Raw genomic sequence first — 20212 nt, forward strand, 5'->3', positions numbered from 1 at the left:
TTACTTATGTGGAGTGCTGGCTCACAGCAGCACAAATACCAGTTGTCAGCCCTTTCTCCTCTGTCTTTTTGCAGGCGCGTGATCCTTTCCACATTCCTCTGGAACTGTCTTCTGTCCTAATCTCAGGCCCTCATCTGAACCCGCCTATCCCAGATGGCAAGACTGAGCCCACAGGGGGCTGTCACAGCCCACAGTCACAGCCAGGATGGGGCAGAACTCCGCNATACCAGTTGTCAGCCCTTTCTCCTCTGTCTTTTTGCAGGCGCGTGATCCTTTCCACATTCCTCTGGAACTGTCTTCTGTCCTAATCTCAGGCCCTCATCTGAACCCGCCTATCCCAGATGGCAAGACTGAGCCCACAGGGGGCTGTCACAGCCCACAGTCACAGCCAGGATGGGGCAGAACTCCGCGCAGGGTCTCCCAGCTCTGCTTCCTCTGTCTGTGCCCCACCTCCTGGACACCTGAAGCCTTACCTCTTCAGCCCCAGGTGAGGGCTGGACCCTTTACCCCCTGAATCTGATACAGGTAATCCCCAGCCAGGCCCATTGCTTTGTTCCTGCCCCCAGCAGTCATGTCTCAACCCAGGCCCTGGGCTGCTTGGAGGCAGGCCTTGAACTCCTGCCTGGGTGTGCAGCCCAGAGGCCAGAAACTTCCTGATTGTCTTCTGAGAAATGGTGCAGTCCACCCTCTTGAATCACATGTGGAGGGGAGCCCCCAGATATATTTTGGGAGGAGGTTGGCCTGATCCTGTTCCCATGGCACCTGAACTCTCAAGGTCAAGCTTTTACCTGCTGCACCCCTGCTTTGAAAGGGCAGGGGTGGCTGTTAACTTGGGGGTCCAGAGTCACCTTTGCCCATCCCCCAACTGAGCCCGTACCTCATGTGGGAGGTGCTGAGTTCTGAGGATCCAGTGCGCAAACTGTTCTGATAACACTCAAGTCCTCCTCCCCCACCTACCATTTGGGCCACTGCCAGGTGGGGAGGAAGTAAGCAGGCAGGCGGGGATTGGCTGGCTTAGGCTGGCCTCTGCAGCCTTGTCCCCTGGGTCAGGGGCCAGAGGCAAAGACTTCCAAGAGGAGAAGAGAGGAGGTTGTGTGGCTAAGCTGTTCCTGACTGAAGGTACCAGGTTGGGTGTCCTGGCCCCAGAGTGGGGAAGGTTGCTGTCCAAGGTGGGGGGTGGCTCCAGGGAGTGGCTGTTCCAGGGTAAGAGGGGCTACCCATGGGTGGTTAAGTATCTCTCACTCTGTCTCTGTTTCTCTGTTTCTCCCTCTCACTCTGCCTCTTCCTCTGGAATTCTCTTGATCCTCCTCTCTCTAACCCTCCCCCCCAACCATTTGCCCAGTTCCTAGCACTCACCTCCCTGCCCCTCCATGTCTCTGTCTCTCCCATCCTGCGGCCTCTCCCTCTGTTTGTGAGCAGTCCAGGGATCTCACCTTTCTGCCCCATTCCTGGGTCTCAGGAGCTCACCCTCTATCCGTTCTGCCCAGGATGTCACAGATGAACCTGTCCTGGCTGGGACTGGGGCAGCTGGCAGCCTCCCCATGGCTGCTCCTGCTGCTGGCTGGGGCCACCTGGCTGCTGGCCCACATCCTGGCCTGGAGCTACAGCTTGTATGACATCTGCAGCCGTCTCCGGTGTTTCCCGCAGCCCCCGAAGCGGAACTGGCTTTGGGGTCACGTGGGCCTGGTGAGTGTGGGTGGGAAGACAGGTCTGGGGTATCAGCGTGGATGGACTTCCTGAAGGGTCAGGAATGGGGCTCAGGGGTTGGGCTGAGGTCTGGGTCAGGGGAGAAACAGGGAGGCTAGTGGAGCCCCTCTGAACTCATTCAAGCTTCCACTCTGCCATCCCAGACCATTTGCACATCTTTGTTCTCCCAGTTTTAGCCTGTTTGTACCCAGTTCCTGCCTTCTTCTTACATTAATGTCCCTCTGAGGGGCTCCCATGGTGGGCTGCATAAGCACAGTCCCCTGTGGTTCCCAGAGCCCATGGCTACCCTGAAGAGCTTCTCAGGGGCCTGTCCAGGTTCACTCCCTTCGTGGACTATTCCCTTGAGTCTGTTCACTTGTCTACAGGCATTAGCTATGACCTCCCCACCCTGACACATAGGGGTCAAGCTTCCCACTCACACCCCTCCCCAGGATAGCTTCCTCTTCCCTGCTAAGATGTCCCAGTGGGCCCATTACCCAACCTGAATAAAGTTAACCACTCACTTCTCCTTGCAGAAGCTTTCCTTGATCCCTCTCCTGCACCCCAGATGCTGACTTTTGATGTGGCTCTTCTCATGGTTAATTAAAGAATTAATTTTCCAGTTACTTATGTTCCACCTTTCCAACTAGATAGTTCTCTGGGGAGCAGACACTAGAGTGCCCATCCAGGGGCTGGCCTATAACAGATACTCCAAGTAAGTGTTTGATGACATAGATGGTAAACTTGCCATCACCTGCCATAGTCAAGGCCAAAGGATGAGCGGCTAGCTCCTCCCATCCCCAGGCAGGCTGAGGGATGAGCACAGCTCACCTTAACTACCGGGATGAGGACCACGGCTGTGGGAAGGGCTTCCTGTGATTTTACTGCTTATTATAGCTAAGGTCAGAATGGGGGCCTTTCCCAAGGCTCATTGTGAAGGTTGCCTGAGATTCTGGGCCTTGGAATGTTCTTAAGAAACCCTGGCGGTTGGAGGAATGTTGTCAAGTTACTGCTCCCACTCCCCCTCCAGGCCTTGGTCATGGAGGCTGGTCTGGGTCACTCTTTTCTCCTCTAGTTTCTTGTGCTATGTGAGCTTGGCTGAATCACTCTCCCTCTCTGGGCCAACCTCATCAAGTGCCTGGGGAGCAGGGGGCAGTCAAAAGGTGAAAATGCCTTCTGTCCACCTGTCTGGAGCACCTGAGAGTATTTGTCAGCCAAGATGGGGCATCCTGGAGGATGGAGAGGAACTGGAGAGGATATGTCCCCAGGAGCTAACACTGCCCCCAGTTCTCCAATTGGGGGCTGTGGCCTGGTGTCCTCATTTGCAAAGGGCACAACTGATCAGAGTCCATGAGTTCAAGGGAGATTGATAGGAAGAGATAGATAGATAGATAGATGATAGATAGATAGATAGATAAATAGATAGATGATAGATAGATGATAGATAGATGATAGATAGACAGGATGCTCTATGCACAGCCTAGAAGGCAGTAGTGGCTCATAGGTAGGAGCTGCCCTCCTGACTGACGAGTAGAGATCACATCTGTCCCCTGGGGTCTGCCAGCACTGGAAGGTCTGCAGACCCTTCACCATACGAGGAGCTTGGGCCTGTGTAGACTGGACAGGACATGACAGGGTGTGGGAATGAGCCCCAGTAATAGTCGAGTCCACCCTCTTGCCCACAAACCTCAACTGTGGGGACGTTGTTGAGGTTGGAACCACTCCCAGGAGCAGAAAAATCCCACTTCTCAAACCAAGGTCAGCTTTTCCTTGGGCAGAAAGCATGTCTTCTCCCTCTCACCTTGGATGCACCCTTGGGACGTGGAGAGGCCTCCAGGACCCATCATCCCCAGAAGGAAGGAGCAGGAGGAAGCAGAGATTACCTCCATCTATGCAGAATCTGGATACTCTGCATTGTAGAGACTGCTGGGGGACCTGCTGTGGTTTCTCTGGGGAGGTGACGGACCCTTTCTTGCTTATAGATTGCCCCCACGGAGCAGGGCTTGAGGGTCCTAACTCAGCTGGTGGCCACCTACCCCCAGGGGTTTAAGGTTTCGTTTGGCCCCACGCTGCCCCTGGTCGTTTTGTGCCACCCCGACATGGTCCGGAGTGTCACCAGTGCCTCAGGTACTCATGCAGACCTTGTGGTGGTGGGCCCCTTGACACACCCCAGGGGTTCCAACCCCTCCATCTCCAAGCTTCCCTGCAGCCTCTGCAGGTCCCTGGCCTCTCCTCCCCTCTTCTCTCTCAGCCATCTTCCTCTTCCCTTCCTCTATTCATCAAGCCCCTTCTCACCCTCTCCTCCCTCCACTGCTGTCTGCTCTCCCACCCCCACCCTGGTGTTCTTGGCACCACTGGGGCCCCAAGAGGCCTCACTGCAAGGCTCTGTCCTGGAGGAACCCCCAATCCTGAGGAGATGGATCTAGACAGAGAGATCCCCAAACTGGTGAGGTGTGGAATTGGCCAGAGGGAGATGACTGTGGCAGCCCAGAGGAGAGTCAAGGCCTCTGCTGGGGCAGGCTGGAAGGCTTCCTGGGGGAGGAGTTACTGGACCTGGGTCTGGGACAAGACCAAAAAAAATTTTTTTTAAAGATTTTATTTATTTATTCGACAGAGATAGAGACAGCCAGCGAGAGAGGGAACCCAAGCAGGGGGAGTGGGAGAGGAAGAAGCAGGCTCATAGCGGAGGAGCCTGACGTGGGGCTCGATCCCGTAAAGCTGGGATCACGCCCTGAGCCGAAGGCAGACGCTTAACCACTGTGCCACCCAGGCGCCCTAAGACCAAAAAAATTTTAAAGCAAAAGGCAGGGTGATGTTGTGGGCATGTGTAACATCTGAGGTCCCCTGCTGGGCCTGGCCTCACTTCCACCCATCCCTAGGGCCAGAGCAATGAGGGTTGGCAGGTGGTGCAGTACCTGGGCTGCTATTTCTGTGACAGCCACAGACATTCTGGTGGGTTGTTTTCTTCCACCCTGTCCTACAGCCTGTCCACTGCAAGTTCATTCCCCTCCTGCTCCAGGCCCCAGGAATCTGCCTGAGGAGACCCCACCCCAGCCTGGCTCCTTCCCTTGCCTTTTGCTTCTTCCACCTCCACACAGACCAGGCTGTGCAGGGGAATGAGCAGCATCCGACAGAGACCTTGGCTTTGACTCCCAAATTTTGGGTGACTCTGGGAAGGCCCCCAGTTTTCTTGGGCTGCCAAGGTCTCTTTCAGTTGTGAGTGGTGGAAACTCAACCCTATGTGGTCTAATCAAAGAAAGGAAACTTATTTACTGTGAAGCCCAGGGAGGTTGTCTTCAGGCATGGCTGGATCCAGGTCTCAAACAACATCATCAAAATCTGTCCTTATTTATTTTTTTGGTTCTGTTTTCTGCTGTGATAGCTTCATTCTCATTCTTGTAAAGATGAGTTCCGGAGGCTCAAGCTCAGTGGAAAAGTCAGCTTATACCCAACAGTACCAGGACAAGTTGCAGAATTCCCTTTAATTTCCTGGCCTGCATCCCAGAGTCAATTTTTAATTAATTAATTAAGAAGATTTTATGTATTTGAGAGAGAGAGAGAGAGAGAGAGAGAGGGAGAGAGAGAGAGACTGCCTGAGCAGGTGGAAGGGGCAGGGAGAAAGGGAGAAGCAGACTCGCTGCTGAGCGGGGAGCTGGATGTGGGACTCAATCCAAGGACCCCAGGATCAGGACCTGAGCTGAAGACAGAGGCTCAACTGACTGAGCCACCCAAGTGCCCCAGTTTTTCATTCAATCACTGTGGATCTGATTGTCTGGTTTTGGCAAGCGTAGGTTCTCAGAACTCTTGTTTTGGGGCTGAAAGCAGCTCAATGGCTAAGAACAGAGGCTCTGGGTTCAGACAGACCTGGCCTTAGATCTCAGGAATGCACTCAGTATCTGGGAGATTGTAGGCAAGTGACTTCATTGTTCAGAGCCTCAGTTGTCTTATCTGGAAAATGAGGATGAAGAGAAGCAAGGTGAACGTGGTGCTTGGGATCCAAAATGGGGAAAGACCCTTTTTGGTCTTGTAACCAGGGGACCCCAATTGTCATATAGATGGTCTGGGGAGGGATCCCAGGAGGAGACTGGGCTGCTGGAGGGGATTCCTGGGGCTCAGATTTGGGTCTTTGCCCTGCAAGTCCTTCTATCCTGCGGCCACCTAGAAGGAGTGGTTTGCCTCCTCTTTGTTCTTCTCCAGATTCAGAGCTCAGAGGAAGGTCTCCTGTACACACAGGACCTGGCAAGCACCTATGGGGATGTGTGCTGCTGGTGGGTGGGTCCCTGGCATGCAGTCATCCGCATCTTCCACCCCACCTGCATCAAGCCTGTGCTCTTTGCTCCAGGTAGACACACCATGACCACGGCTTAGTCCCTGCTGAGGTCTCTGTGCTGCTTCCAGCTTGGCTGGTGACCCAGGTGCAGATAGGAGGGGCTGTGGCAGAGAAGCCACGGTCTCTGTCTCACCTGCACCCCAACCTGCCAGACCTGCAGTCATGTGTGCTCACGCCTAGGTTGTGATTATGCAATGTCTGCTGTATGACCATGTCTGGTCACATTTATGTTTCCACCTGCCTTGTGGTTACAGCTGGTATGCATTATGCTTGGTTACACCTGGTATATAGTTACACCTGAGATCAAGTGAAGATGCCCTTAGTCATGGCTGGGGCTTGGCTGTGGCATGTGTGGGGTCTGTCTGGTTTTTGTCCGAGATGCCATTTGAGATGTCCAGTTCTCCTGTTGGTCATGTCTGGGCCATGTGTAGGGTTTGTCTGAGGTCCGTGACCCAGAGTTCTGGGAAATGCTGAGGCCTTATGTGAGTCTTGTCCAGGGCAGGTCTTAGGATATGCCTGTGTCACACTTAGTGGGGTCGTATTCAGTCCTGTCTGACAACCTGTGGGTCACACTGAGATTGTGTCAGGTTGTCTTTGGGTCCATGTCAGAGCATGTTGTGTCCTGTCAATGTGTGTCACGCACGTTGTTTCATGTCAGGACATGTTAACACATGGTGGGGCCATGTCAGCTGTTGCAAGAGACGTCAGAGGGCTCTGGGACAGATGAGGTGTTCTAGGTCCCTGTAAAGGCATTTTGTGGAGTGCTGATTAGTGTTTGGGTGTTTTGAACATGTTGGACCAGGTAGGAGCTGTGCCATGTTAGGGTGCATCTAAGTGCACGGGGGGTGTGTCTGCAGGCTCCGCCTTTGTTCTGCTCTGTGCTGCAGCCTGGTCTGGTCTCCCCCTCACCTCCCTACTCCTCTCTGTTTCTTCTGCCCTTGTTCCCATTCCTGCTCTGCTGGGCTTGGAGTGGGTGTGCAGACCCCTGGTGGGAGCTTCTACCCCCAAGCCCAAAGCACTTACCCTTCCCCTCTTATGACCCCTGATGGTCCTCCTTCATGTCAGCTGCCATTGCACCCAAGGACAAGGTCTTTTACAGCTTTCTGAAGCCCTGGCTGGGTGAGTAAGTGTGGGTTAAGGGGACTGGGGACAACCTTGGGAGCCCAGGGGAAGGCACTGCCCTTGCCCACACCTCATGGCTGCCTCTACTAGGGGATGGGCTTCTGTTGAGTGCTGGTGACAAATGGAGCAGCCACCGCCACATGCTGACACCTGCCTTCCACTTCAACATCCTGAAGCCCTATGTGAAGATTTTCAATGGCAGCGTGAATGTCATGCATGTGAGTCTCTTGAACCTAGGGTCCCAGCTGAAGCCTTGGGGGTGATGGGGCCTCTGTGACATCTTGCCTGGAATACGGGCTCTTCTAGGTTAGCTTTGGGGTCATTGCTCTTGCTCTCTGAGTCTCAATTTTTCAGCTGTAAAATGGGAATAACGGTCCCCACGTTTCAGAGTGTTCAAGATAATGTAATATAGTCAGGTTCCTGGCACATAGTAGGTGCCCAGAAGGTGTTAGTTTCTATGTTTCCCTTGCAAAGAAGCCTTGGAACATGAGACACAGTTGAATATCCATGAACATCACACAGTAGTTATTACTGAATTAATGAGCCACTTCCCAACTCATTGGTCTCACTCAGTGAGGGTTTATTACTGCTAACAAGTCTGTGAGTCAGTTGGCTGGCTCTTCTGGACATGGGCGGGGTCACATGTACCTGTGACCCGCTGTGGTCAGGTATATACTTTGCAGATCTGGGCTCTCACATGTTTGGGGCTTGTCTGGCTGCAGGCTAATCTAGGATAGTCTCATCTTGGACAACTGAACTTTCTTTTATGTGACTCTCTCCCTCCAGAAGGCATCTCAGTCTTGACCACGTTGCTGAGGCAGGGTTCCAAGAAACTGAGAGGAAGCTACAATGCCTCTTGAGATCTAGGTTTAGGGAGATCACCTCATCATTTTCACCATTGTCTATTGGTCAAAGCAAGGCAAAGGCCAGCGTAGAATCGAAAGGTAGTGAACGAGGCTCCATCTCTTAATGGAAGTTGCTGAAAAATCACATTGCAGAGGGTATGGATATAGGGAAGTGAAGAAGTGGAGGTGAGGAGTTTGTACAGGGCCTGGGATTTTTTCAGTCTTGCAAGCTGAGGAGTGAGATTGTTATTGTTTTGTGGTTTCTTGCAGAAGACAGGAGACTCCTGTGTCAGAGACAAACGATAGTTGATTACTCATGGTGCAGTAAGCACACTTGTTTCTTGATTTGCGTTCTTTCTTTAAGTCACTAAATCCAATGAGGATAACACAGGTGGGCTTCAGTGCTTATGCAGTATGTTGCATGACAGGGAAGGGATACTAGGTTTAGGGACTCTATGACTTTTTTGGAAATTAGAAGCAAGCCTGTCATTTGTTCAGGGGGAAACCTTACCTTCTCCTTCAAGGGTATCCTTCAAACGCAACTCAGAGAAATAGCTCAAGTATAGAACATAAAGGCCTTGCATTTTGGGGGGCATACCAGCAAGAATGTGCATGGGTACTCAGGGCCCATGGACTACCTTTCTCAAAAAAGGACTTTTTCTTAACCTATAACAATGAAATGATGAAATCTAACATTAAGCACTTACTAGTGCTAGAAAGGGATGTGCACATACCATGACATATGGTGTCTCATTTGATTTTCTTTGAGGTAGACATAATCTTATCCATTAGAGGTGATAAAAATGAGGTTCAGAGAAGTTAGGGAGCTTGCCCACACTCGCAGCTAGCATGTGAGCTCATAAGTGGAGCTGGCATTCCAACCTGGTTTATTTGACACCAGACAAGTCATCTTCACTGTTACTGAAGTTTTGGCAGGTGAAGCCCAGAGAGGGCAATAAGTTGACCAAAGGCACATAGAGTATAGGAGGCAGAGCCAGTATTTGAACTCAAGTCTCCTGACTCTCAGCCATGGGGTCTTAATAGTAACAGGCTGTACTTCTCCCCAGGCCTGGTTGTCCTTGGGGATGGATGCCTGTGGCCAGGAGGCTGGGTCTGGGGGATTCCATCTTGTTGGTTGGTGTTGGGGAGGGCTTCAGGGGAGGCAGTTTCCATCCCCCGCTCTGCCTCCTTCTCTTCCCAGGCCAAATGGAAGCGCCTGGTGTCAGAGGGCAGGACCCATCTGGACATGTTTGAACACATCAGCCTCATGACCCTGGACAGTCTGCAGAAATGTGTCTTCAGTTTTGACAGCAATTGCCAGGAGTGAGTCTCTGCCGTGGGTGTGGGAACATAAGCCATAGGCCCAAGGGATTGGATGGGGAAGGGAGGACTTGTCAGCAGAATCAGAAAGGACTTCCTGGACGTAATGGATCAGAGTTAGATGTTAAAGGACAAGGAACGGAAAGAGAAAGAGTGATCCTTTTGTATAGGTAGAAAAGTTTGATAAAGGCCAGGGGGCCACGATGAGCAAAGCATGTGCCATAGTGAGGAGCTGCCTTGGGAATGAGGTTGGTTGGGTTGGCAGGGGCTGTACCTTAAGGACTTTCAAAATCCAGCAAAGGCATGTGAACTTTATCCTGCAGTTTGCAGGGAGGCGTGGAAGGTGTTGAACAGATGAAGGTCATGGTCAAAGCTGTTCTTGGACATCTGACTCTAGGGAAGACCAATTGTTGTGTAGACAGTGGATGGTATTGAACTTGAATGCAATAGTAGGTAGGGGCCTGGATCCACTGACCAACTGAGAGAAGGTAAAGTCTGAACAGTATGGAGAGAGAGAAGAAAAACATAATGTCTTGGCTGGGCTGGGATAGGGTGCCTGGGGCATGAGGGCAGCTCACAGAAATAGAATCAGGGAGAGAAGGAAGTCTGGAGAGTCACGTCTCCTGGCTCATTCCCACCATGTACCTGTGGGGCCACCTGTTCCTGGTCGGTCAGTTTTCTGATGGGAGTAACTCCCAGCTCTGGTGGGAGGCGTTTTCTCAGTTTTCAGGTAAGCTGAGTTGTTGCATCCCTTCATGTCCTCATCCTGCAGGAAGTCTAGTGAATATATTGCTGCCATCTTGGATCTCAGTGCCCTTGTGGCAAAACGCCATCAGCAGATCCTCGTGCACACGGACTTCCTGTACTACCTCACCCCAGATGGACAGCGCTTCCGCAGAGCCTGCCGCCTGGTGCATAACTTCACAGATGCTGTCATCCAGGAGCGGCGCCGCACTCTCCCCAGTCAGGGTGTTGATGACTTCCTCCAGGCCAAGGCTAAGAACAAGACTTTGGACTTCATTGATGTCCTCCTGCTGACCAAGGTGGGTTTCTCTGGGATCTGAGGTCAAGAGGTAGAATGGACCTTGATTTCAAATTTCAGATTGAAGAACTTAGACTTGATCCAGAGGGCACTGGGGAGCCATGGAAGTTGCTTGAGGATGGGAGGACTGGATTAGGGATATGTTTTAGAGATGACTATGTGGAATGCAGTCTGCAGGGGCTGCTATGTCTGAAACTGTGAAGGGCCTGAGATTTTATTCGACTTAATAAGGTCGTCTAGTGTGTGTGTGTGTGTGTGTGTGTGTGTGTGTGTGTTTATATATCAGAACCCTAGATCAGAGAAGCCCAGTTATTGCTCACAGAAGTAAGGGTAGCCAGAGTAGAATTGTAGGCGTGGTTCCTCGTTCTAAAATTCTTCTGAGAGTTACATGATGCTTTTATGTGTCCATGCAGCCATGCTTCCATCACAGGAGATGTAACTCTACATTATGAATCTTGGAACTTATGAAGGACTGCTGACACAGCTGCCCCTTCTTCTTCTGTGTGTGTGTGTGTGTGTGTGTGTGTGCGCGCGCGCACGCACACACATGGGAGAGAGAGACACAGAGAGAGAGAGAGTTTGGGAGGACAAAGAAGTCCTCTTCATGGAGAAGGCAATGTCTACAGCTTCTGTTGGCTTATCATCAGGGGAGATGAGGAATCTCTGGATTTACTATCCTAGAATGTGAGCAAGTGGCTCTGGAGCAATGCTCAATCTCTATCTTCCAAGGGAAGTTGTCATTGAATCTCCTGCAATGCAGGTTGTCAGTAACTTTTTTTCCAGAAAGTCCTCATCATGTCGAAACATGAAAATATTTATGGATCATTGATTCCTCCCACCAGGGACAAAGCAGGAGGGAAACAGTCCAAAGAGGAGGACTGTGGAGTGGGGTCTCCGATGATAGTGAGCAGAAGAGGTGTAAGAATGCAGGTTGGGCTTGGGGTTCTGGATGTCTCAGGTTAGGCTCAGGAGCTCTCAGAGCTGATGTGATTTGGTGTGTGTGTGTGTGTATGTGGGTGTCTTATTTCTCTCCAGGATAAAGATGGAAAACAATTGTCAGACGAGGACATCCGAGCTGAAGCTGACACCTTTATGTTTGAGGGTGAGCATCCCTGTGTGGGGCTATGGGGGGGGCAGGGGTCTGTTCAATCCCAGGGACTTGCTGGGTTGGCCCTGGACCACCCCATCCCACCCCATCTTCCCCATCCTCCCTTGAGGTCCTTAAGTAAGGGTGTTGTCCACCCTCTGGTGCTGAATAAGCCCAGGGACCCAAGCATGTCTGGTTGCCTCTCAGGCCATGACACCACAGCCAGTGGCCTCTCCTGGGTCCTGTACAACCTTGCAAAGCACCCAGAATACCAGGAGCGCTGCCGGCAGGAGGTGCAGGAGCTCCTGAGGGACCGTGAGCCTCAAGAGATTGAATGGTGAGTGCAGGTCCTTATGGTTTTTCCTGAACCTCTCTCATTGGCTTTGTTCCCCAGTTGGGGAAGGGGACGAATCTTTTGGTTAATTCTGTCGTTATTGCATAGTGAGAATAGGAGCGGAGCTCAGAGGCAGGGTCTGTACCCAGCCTGGAGAGTAGGGGAAAGTGAGAAAGATCTGGGCTGCTGAGAGAATTAGTGACAATGTATGAAGGCAGAGGATGCCACTTAGTACATATTCAGTAAGTGAACTTTCACTCTATTCTCTTACTTTCCTCTTAAATCACATTTCTTTTTCCTGAACATCTTCACTCCCTATATGTTTGCTTCTCTCTAGCCTTCTAATTTCTTCCATATTGTTCAGTCCAGGATTTATTTGGGATACGTAGTTTTAAAATCATTTAATTATCGTCCAGGAACTCCTGAGTCTTCAACTATCCAGCCCCCATTCAGAGGACACTGCCACACTGCCTTTCTGTTCCCAGTTCTGTACCTTCTCCAATTCTTACTAGCTCATTCTGTGTCCTGGAGACCCAAGAAGGACCCAGCCCTGGCCCTTGTCTTCCAAGAGCCCCAGACTGGTGGGGGAATTGTCTCAGGTCAGGACACTTCTGGTCCACATGGGCTGGACTAGGGTGGAGAGTATGAAAGGCAAGCCTAAGGGTAGAGAGAGTGCCTCTGCTGAGACCCTGAGTGACGATTAGTAGATATTGGGGTGTAGTTGGGGTACAGTTAGTTCAAGAAGACAGAGTGGGCACAAGTGAAGAGGAGTGGAGGAAGGGAAGAGGGAAAGGGAGAAGAAAGGGGGAGGGAGGGAGAAAGAGAGAGACAGAGAAATAGAGAAGGGAGGAGGGGAAGGAGAGAGAGAGAAAGAGAGGCAGACAGGCAGACACACAGGGGGAGAAGAAAGAAAAAGAGAGGGAGACACTGACTCCTGGGGAGGTGATGTGGCTGGGGAATGGCAGCAAAAGCTGGTTAGGGGAGACCTTTTTTTTTTTTTTTAAGATTTTATTTATTTATTTATTTATTTGTTTGTTTGTTTGTTTATTTATTTATTTAACAAAGAGAGACAGCCAGCAAGAGAGGGAACACAAGCAGGGGGAGTGGGAGAGGAAGAAGCAGGCTCTTAGCGGAGGAGCCTGATGTGGGGCTCGATCCCAGAATGCTGGGATCACGCCCTGAGCCGAAGGCAGATGCTTGATGACTGCGCCACCCAGGCGCCCCTGCGGGAGACTTCAGAAGCAATGTCATTGGCTTCAGTTGTTAATGCAAGGGCAAGGGAGAACTGTGGGAATTGTTTGAGCGGGAGGAGGACTGGTCAGATCTGGGTACCAGGAAGATCTTTCTAGGGCTCGTATGGGGAACATACTGGAGACGACAAGCTGTAACATGGCGACCAGGGAGGGGATTCTCTGGGGTGGGCCAGGGGCTTGGGGATGTTGGGTAGGCACTGGACCGGAAGGGCATCTTATAGGTAGTATTTTCCACTCCAAGCCTTCATTCAGCACAGCAGTCCTGTGAGGTAGGCTAGAGAAACATTTTTATGCTGTTTCAACCAAAATTTCAAACAAAACTGTACACCTGGTTAAAAAAAATAGAAGGTATATTAAAGAGAATTTATAATCAGGGCACCTGAGTGGCTCAGTTGGTTGAACAACCAGCTCTGGATTTTCACTCAGGTCATGGTCTCGGGGTTGTGAGATTGAGCCCTGTGTCCGGCTCCAAGGTGAGCGTGAAGCATGCTTAAGATTCCCTCTCCCTGACCTCTCCCCCCTCAAATAAACTAATAAATCTTTAAAAGAAAGAGAGGGTTTATAATAGAAATGAACTTTTTTCTTAATCCTCACCCTAGGAGTGACTCCTGTCAATGATTTCCTGTGTGTCCTTCCAGACGACATCTATCCTTATACCCACGTTTATGTGAAAACTGTCTCCCTACCTCCTCCAGTGGAAATTAAGGTCTATACAGTAGCAAAATGTCTTTGGGAGCTTTTCTGTTCCTCAAACATGGGTTTTGGAAAAGTAGTTTTGAATTACAAAGCCCATGATGAGAACACGTTCTTCTTGCCGTGAGACATTATAAAGGAGACTGCAGTTATCATTGATGTCCTCCCCGCCCCCTAGCTGAATCCCCTCCTGTCTCCCTAGGCGTTTCTAGATTCATTGATTTGTCATGTGTCTTTCCATAACTATCTGTCTATCTATACATCTGTCTATCTATCTATCATCTATATCATCTATATCCTCTCTCTCTCTCTCTGTCTCTCATCTTTTTGTCCATTAACACACTTTGCAGTTCTGTATACATAGTTTGTAACTTGTTCTATTCACTCAATGGTGTGTCTTACAACTCCTTCTTTATGTGTGCTGCATAGCTGTCCATAGTTTCCTTGGTTCATCCCTTTATGAGGTCACTCATGTTAGTATTCTCAATTATACTAAACATTGCTGAATTGCTTTCCAGAGTCAGCACAGAGACTCTGTGCTGATTTACCTTTCAGCTTGCAGTGTGTGAGAGGACTTGTGAGCCCTAATTTCTCCTTTTTGATTGCTGTGTAATATTCTACCATAATGGCTGTACCATAGTTTATCTAAACCTCTCCCACTGGTGAATATTTGGATCGTTTCTAGCCTTTTGCTAAAATAAACACGGGGTATCAACATCTGTGAACACTGACCCATGCTTACACATGTGAATGTCTCTCCAGTGCACATTTCCAGGAAAGCGATTGCTGAGTCAAAGACATTCTGAGTTTTTGTCATTTTAATAGTTATTGCAAATCTGTTCCTATCAGCTGAACTTGATGTTGCCAGCTTTCCCATACATTTACCTATGGTATTATTGTATTGAATTTTAAATCTTTGCCAATTTTTCATATTTACCCTTTTTATGAACATTTCTTTTTTTTTTAAATTATGTTAGTTAGTCACCATACAGTACATCATTAGTTTTTGATGTAGTGTTCCATGATTCATTGTTTGTGTATAACACTCAGTGATCATTGCAATATGTGTCTTCCTTAATACCCATCACCAGGCTAACCCATCCCATCACCCCTCTTCCCCTCCAGAACCCTCAGGTTTGTTTCCCAGAGTCCATAGTCTCTCATAGTTTGTCTTCCCCTCGGATTTCACCCCCCTTCATTTTTCCCTTCCTTCCCCTGTGGTCCTCCATGCTATTCTTTATGTTCCACACATTAGTGAAACCATATGATAATTGTCTTTCTCTGCTTGACTTATTTTACCTGACATAATCCCCTTGAGTTCCATCCATGTCGATGCAAATGGTGGGTATTCATCCTTTCTGATGGCTGAGTAATATTCCATTGTATATATGGATCACATCTTCTTTCTCCATTCACCTGTTGAAGGGCATCCTGGCTCCTCCCACAGTTTGGCTATAGTGGACATTGCTGCTATGAACATTGGGGTGGATGTGCCCCTTCTTTTCACTACATCTGTATCTTTGGGGTAAATACCTCGTAGTGCATTGCTGGGTCATAGGATCGCTGTAGTCTTAACATCTTGAGGAACCTGCATACTGTTTTCCAGAGTGGCTGTACCAGCTTACATTCCCACCAACCACATAAGAGAGCTCCCCTTTCTTCATATCCTCACCAACATTTGTTGTTTCTTGCCTTGTCAATTTAACATCTTTTGCACGTTTTGGGGGACTACTCCCAACACTTTTTTAATATTGAGGTATAATTGACATATATTCTATTACTTTCAGGTGTACAACAAATGAGTTGATATTTGTATGTATTGCAAAATGATCACCACAATTAGTCTAGCTAATATTTGTCACTATACATAATTATGGAATTTTTTTCATGTGATGAGAACTTTTAAGATCTACTCTCTTAGCAACTTCTAAATATGCAATACAGTGCGATTACCTACAGTATTATTAACTATAGTCAATACAGTATTATTAATGAAAATACAGTAACTATGTAATGCTGTAGATAACATCCCTGTGACTTAATTATTTTGACTCCTTCACCCATTCCCCCCCCCACCCCTCACCTCTGGCAACAACCAATCTGGTCTCTATCCATGAGCTTGTTTTTGTTGTTTGTTTTTTCAGATACTACCTGTAAGTGAAATCATATGGTATTTGTCTTTCTCTGTCTGACTTATTTCCTTAGCATAATGCCTTCAAGGTCCATCTATGTTATTGCAAATGGCAAGATTTCTGTTTTTTATGGCTGAGTAACATTCCACTGAATATATACCACATTTTCTTTACCCATTCATCCACTGATGGGTACAAGTGGTTTTCATAACCTTGGCTATTATAACTAATGCTGCAGGGAACATGGGGATATACATACACTTCTTGAGTTAGTGTTTTCATCTTCTTCGGATAACTACCCAGAGGAGAGATTGCTAGATAGTGTGGTAGTCTGCTTTTTATTTTTTATTTTTATTTATTTATTTTTTTAAAGATTTTATTTATTTATTTGACAGAGAGAGACAGCCAGCGAGAGAGGGAACACAAGCAGGGGGAGTGGGAGAGGAAGAAGCAGGCTCCCAGCGTAGGATCCTGATGTGGGGCTTGATCCCAGAACACCGGGATCACGCCCTGAGCCGAAGGCAGACGCTTAACAACTGAGCCACCCAGGCGCCCTGCTTTTTAATTTTTTTGAGGAAACTTCATAATGTTTTCCACAGTGTCCGCATCAATTTACAATCCCACCAATGTGCACAGGGTTCCTTTTCCTCCACATCCTCGTCAGCATTTGTTATTTCTTGTGTTTTTGATAATAGCTATTCTAACAGCTGTGAGGTGTGAGACCTCGTTGTGGTTTTGATTTGCATTTCCCTGATAATTAGTGATTTTGAGCACCTTTTCATGTACCTGTTGGCCATCTGTGTGTCTTCTTCTAAAAATGTCTATTCAGATCCTTCTTCTGTACATTTTGATAAGGCTTTTGTATTTCACTTTATGTGAGTGGTACTCATCTTTTGTTGTTGGTGTTTCTCTTTGAGTTTTTCTCTTTTTTCATGTTTACTTATAATAACTCACTTAAAAAAGTAATCCTTTTCTGTCTTGTGTTGCAAAAGATTGCCTTTTGACTTTTGAGGGGCACTTTTGGTTAATTTTTATGGAGACTACTATGTCCAAATTTTCTTTCACAGCTCTACTGTCCATCCCTGTTCTAGGGTTTTGTGGGCTTCCCTTACCAGACGTTAAGGCTTCACTTACTCACATCTCTTCTGTTGCATGGGTCTCTTTTCCTGTTCTTGCAGCACGGCCACACTGGGTGTTTGTTTGATCACTGCATCTTTTTGGGGGGTATTAATATCTGGTAGAGTGAGTTTCTCTTCTTTAATCTTTCATTTGTATTTTTATTATTTTTAAAGATTTATTTATTTATTTGAGAGGTCAGGAGGGGCAGAGGGAGAGAGCACCTTAAGCAGGCTCTACACTGAGCATGGAACCTGACATGGGGATTGATCCCACAACCCTGAGATCATGACCTGAGCCGAAAGCAAGAGGTAGATGCTCAACCAACCAACCAGACACCCCCTAATCTTTCATTTTTAAGTTGACCTAACTCTTCATGATCTTTTATCCTTCCAGAAATGTTTTAGAATAAGGTTATCAAGTTCCTAAAAGTATCTGGTAAATTTTAACTTGAATTGAATATGTTCTATTGGTTGAGTTGAATATATGATTAACTTGTGAAAACGAATTACTTCATGATATGAACACATACTATGCTAGATTGTGGAAGGAATACTCCCATTTTTGGATATTGGCATACTCTTTAGTGCTTTAATAAAGTCTACAATTTTTTCTTAGAGCTCTTATTTTTTTTAAAAGATTTTATTTATTTGACAAAGAGAGAGAAACAGCCAGCGAGAGAGGGAACACAAGCAGGGGGAGTGGGAGAGGAAGAAGCAGGCTCCCAGCGCAGGAGCCTGATGCGGGGCTCGATCCCAGAATGCCGGGATCATGCCCTGAGCCGAAGGCAGACGCTTAATGACTGAACCACCCAGGCGCCCCAGACCTCTTACTTTCATTTTGTTAAATTAACTCTAAGAGACTTCTGTTGCTATGCTGACTCATATCTTCTTTTTGTATTGAGAGAAGTTTAAAAATTTGTTGGAATATACGGATTTCAATCTCTATATTTTCTGGGGGGCTAAGCTTAATCGAGGTATTTATACCATCAACATCATCATATTTTTTTAAACAAATCTTTTCTAATTGATTGTCATGTCAACTTGGAAAACTAATTTTTTTAAATATGCATATAAATTTTGGGTCCAGAGAACATAGTAAATGCTAAGTATGGAGTCTCATATTGAAACATTTTTAAAAAGCTCTTGGAATAACTGAGGAGCTGTCCAGAAAAACATTAATTCAATCTGCTTCTCACGTCTTGTAATAATATAACATCAAGATGGAATCAAATATTTAAAACAAAAAATAAAAGTGTCTTAAAAACTCCAGAGGAAACTGTGGTAAATTATTTTATAGTTCCAGAATATGGATGCTTTTATTCTTGACACAAATCCCAGGAAATATACAAGAAGAGATTGCTCTACTGTTGAATAAAAAAGACGGTGCTCTAAAAAATTTTTAATGCAAAACAGTAACTCTGAAAGGATAAATAAAAAATAAGAACCTAGGCAAACTGTAAGAATGGGAAATGAATGGTGTTGAGTCAGAGGGGTGGTGTTTTCCAGTTTTCCAGTTTGAATTACTTAACGATGTCAGCTGTTAAAAATTTAAATCACCACACAATTTGAAGGGGATTAAAGAACAAGAATACAATTCCCTTACTTTATCTTCAATGTTTATAGAAGTTTTCCGGCGTATTCTCTTTCTTTTTTTTTTTCCTCTTTTTTTTTTCTCTTGTGCTTTCTAAGCATAGAATCACTAATTGCCAAAAATGACACATTTACCCCTACATTTCAGGTTGCATTACTCTCCGCTTTTCTCTTGTCTAATTGCATTAGCTAATATCTCTAGTACCATCATAGATAGAACATTGGCTCTGTTTCTGCTGTTTCTGACTCATTTGGCTTTTCATTTTGCTCTCTTGCAATAAACAATATGTAATTTTTATGCAAATTTGTAAACCTTTTTATGGTTGGTTTTTGGGTGTTGTGTTTGCTCAGAAAATCTAAAAACACCCAGCTAAATTTTCTCTCCTACTTCTGTGATACTGCTTTTCTTTTTTCTTTTTTAAAAACCACTTTATTGAGGTATGATTGACATATAAAAAGCTGTACATATTTAAAGTACAGAATTCAATAAATTTGGACATATTTGATCCATCTGGCATTCATTTTGGTTTAGGGAGAGAGGATCTCAAGGGGCAGCAGGGGATTGGGGGGGAAGGGTCTCTGTTTTTGCTGCCTGGATAATTGTTGGGGGGGGGTTCCTCAGGGACGACCTGGCCCAGTTGCCCTTCCTGACCATGTGCATCAAGGAGAGTCTGCGGTTGCATCCCCCAGTCACAGTCATCTCTCGCTGCTGTACCCAGGACACTGTGCTCCCGGATGGCCGGGTCATCCCCAAAGGTGCCCACAGCCTCAGGGGGAGGAGCCTCCAGGGCAGGAAGAGGGGCCAGTCAGGCTTGGGGAAACACTTTCTGACTGGGCCCTCCTCTCTCACAGGTGTTATCTGCCTCATCAGTATTTTTGGGACCCACCACAACCCATCCGTGTGGCCAGACCCTGAGGTGCTGTCTCCCCTCCATCCCCACAGCCCATCCTCCTCCTTGTCTATTCCCCTAGGGGGACCTCGGGGAGGGCGCAGGGTTCTTACCTAGCAAATCAGACATCACCTTTCCCCATCAGACACAAATCTGCCTCTCCCAAGCTGGGTGGCTTGGGAAACTCCATCCAGCAGCCCTGCCTCTCCCTGCCCCCAGGTATACAACCCCTTTCGCTTTGACCCAGAAAACATGAAGGAGAGGTCACCCTTGGCTTTTATTCCCTTCTCTGCAGGGCCCAGGTGAGCGCAGAGCGTATTTGTGGTGGGAATGGGGTGGTGGAGGCAGGGGTCTGGGATTGAGATCCCAGACATGGCTGTGGGGGCGGGAAAGGGGGAAATTGAGGTTGGCTCTCCTTCTCTCCCCTCCTCCAGAGGGGAGTGGGGATTGAGTGGATCCAACGAGGGGTCCGAGGTGTGGGCAGAGCCTCTTTCCCCTGTCTGCTGGTCTGAGTTCAGGGCTGGGGTCTGAGCCAAGCTCAGGGAATAGGCAAGCCCACATGGGGGTCGCAGGCATGGTTAGCCCCCTTCTGGATCCCTGCGGGCTGGGCTGCGAGCATCCCTGCGCGATGGGATTTGCTGGGGTCCCTGGCGTGTCAGAGCCCCCACTCCCGCCCGCAGGAACTGCATTGGGCAGACGTTCGCCATGACGGAGATGAAGGTGGTCCTGGCGCTCACGCTGCTGCGCTTCCGGGTGCTGCCAGACGAGGA

General features: G+C 48.1%; 1 protein-coding gene across 6 annotated transcripts in view; it reads left to right on the forward strand.

Moving 5' to 3' along the window:
* The first annotated feature begins 958 nt into the window (after positions 1-958).
* The window catches only part of LOC100472316 (cytochrome P450 4F3), a 30768-nt gene continuing 11514 nt past the window's right edge, over positions 959-20212 (forward strand). For 2 of the 6 annotated variants that reach the window (XR_004624637.1, XR_004624636.1), the window contains exons 1-12: positions 959-1119; positions 1488-1686; positions 5884-6028; positions 7082-7135; positions 7229-7356; positions 9185-9306; positions 10076-10346; positions 11381-11447; positions 11640-11769; positions 19175-19308; positions 19405-19469; positions 19662-19744. Coding sequence is in view for 4 of the 6 variants with exons in the window: in XM_034657966.1 (XP_034513857.1) it covers positions 1489-1686; positions 5884-6028; positions 7082-7135; positions 7229-7356; positions 9185-9306; positions 10076-10346; positions 11381-11447; positions 11640-11769; positions 19175-19308; positions 19405-19469; positions 19662-19744; positions 20123-20195 (1470 nt within the window). In the remaining 2 variants the exon portion in view is untranslated. Of the gene's footprint in view, positions 1127-1178; positions 1204-1487; positions 1687-5883; positions 6029-7081; positions 7136-7228; positions 7357-9184; positions 9307-10075; positions 10347-11380; positions 11448-11639; positions 11770-19174; positions 19309-19404; positions 19470-19661; positions 19745-20122; positions 20196-20212 lie in introns of those variants that run through there. The other 4 variants (XM_034657966.1, XM_034657967.1, XM_034657968.1 and 1 more) reach the window with 4 other exon arrangements.

Source organism: Ailuropoda melanoleuca, chromosome 4, assembly GCF_002007445.2.
Source record: "Ailuropoda melanoleuca isolate Jingjing chromosome 4, ASM200744v2, whole genome shotgun sequence".
NCBI classification, from domain to species: domain Eukaryota; kingdom Metazoa; phylum Chordata; class Mammalia; order Carnivora; family Ursidae; genus Ailuropoda; species Ailuropoda melanoleuca.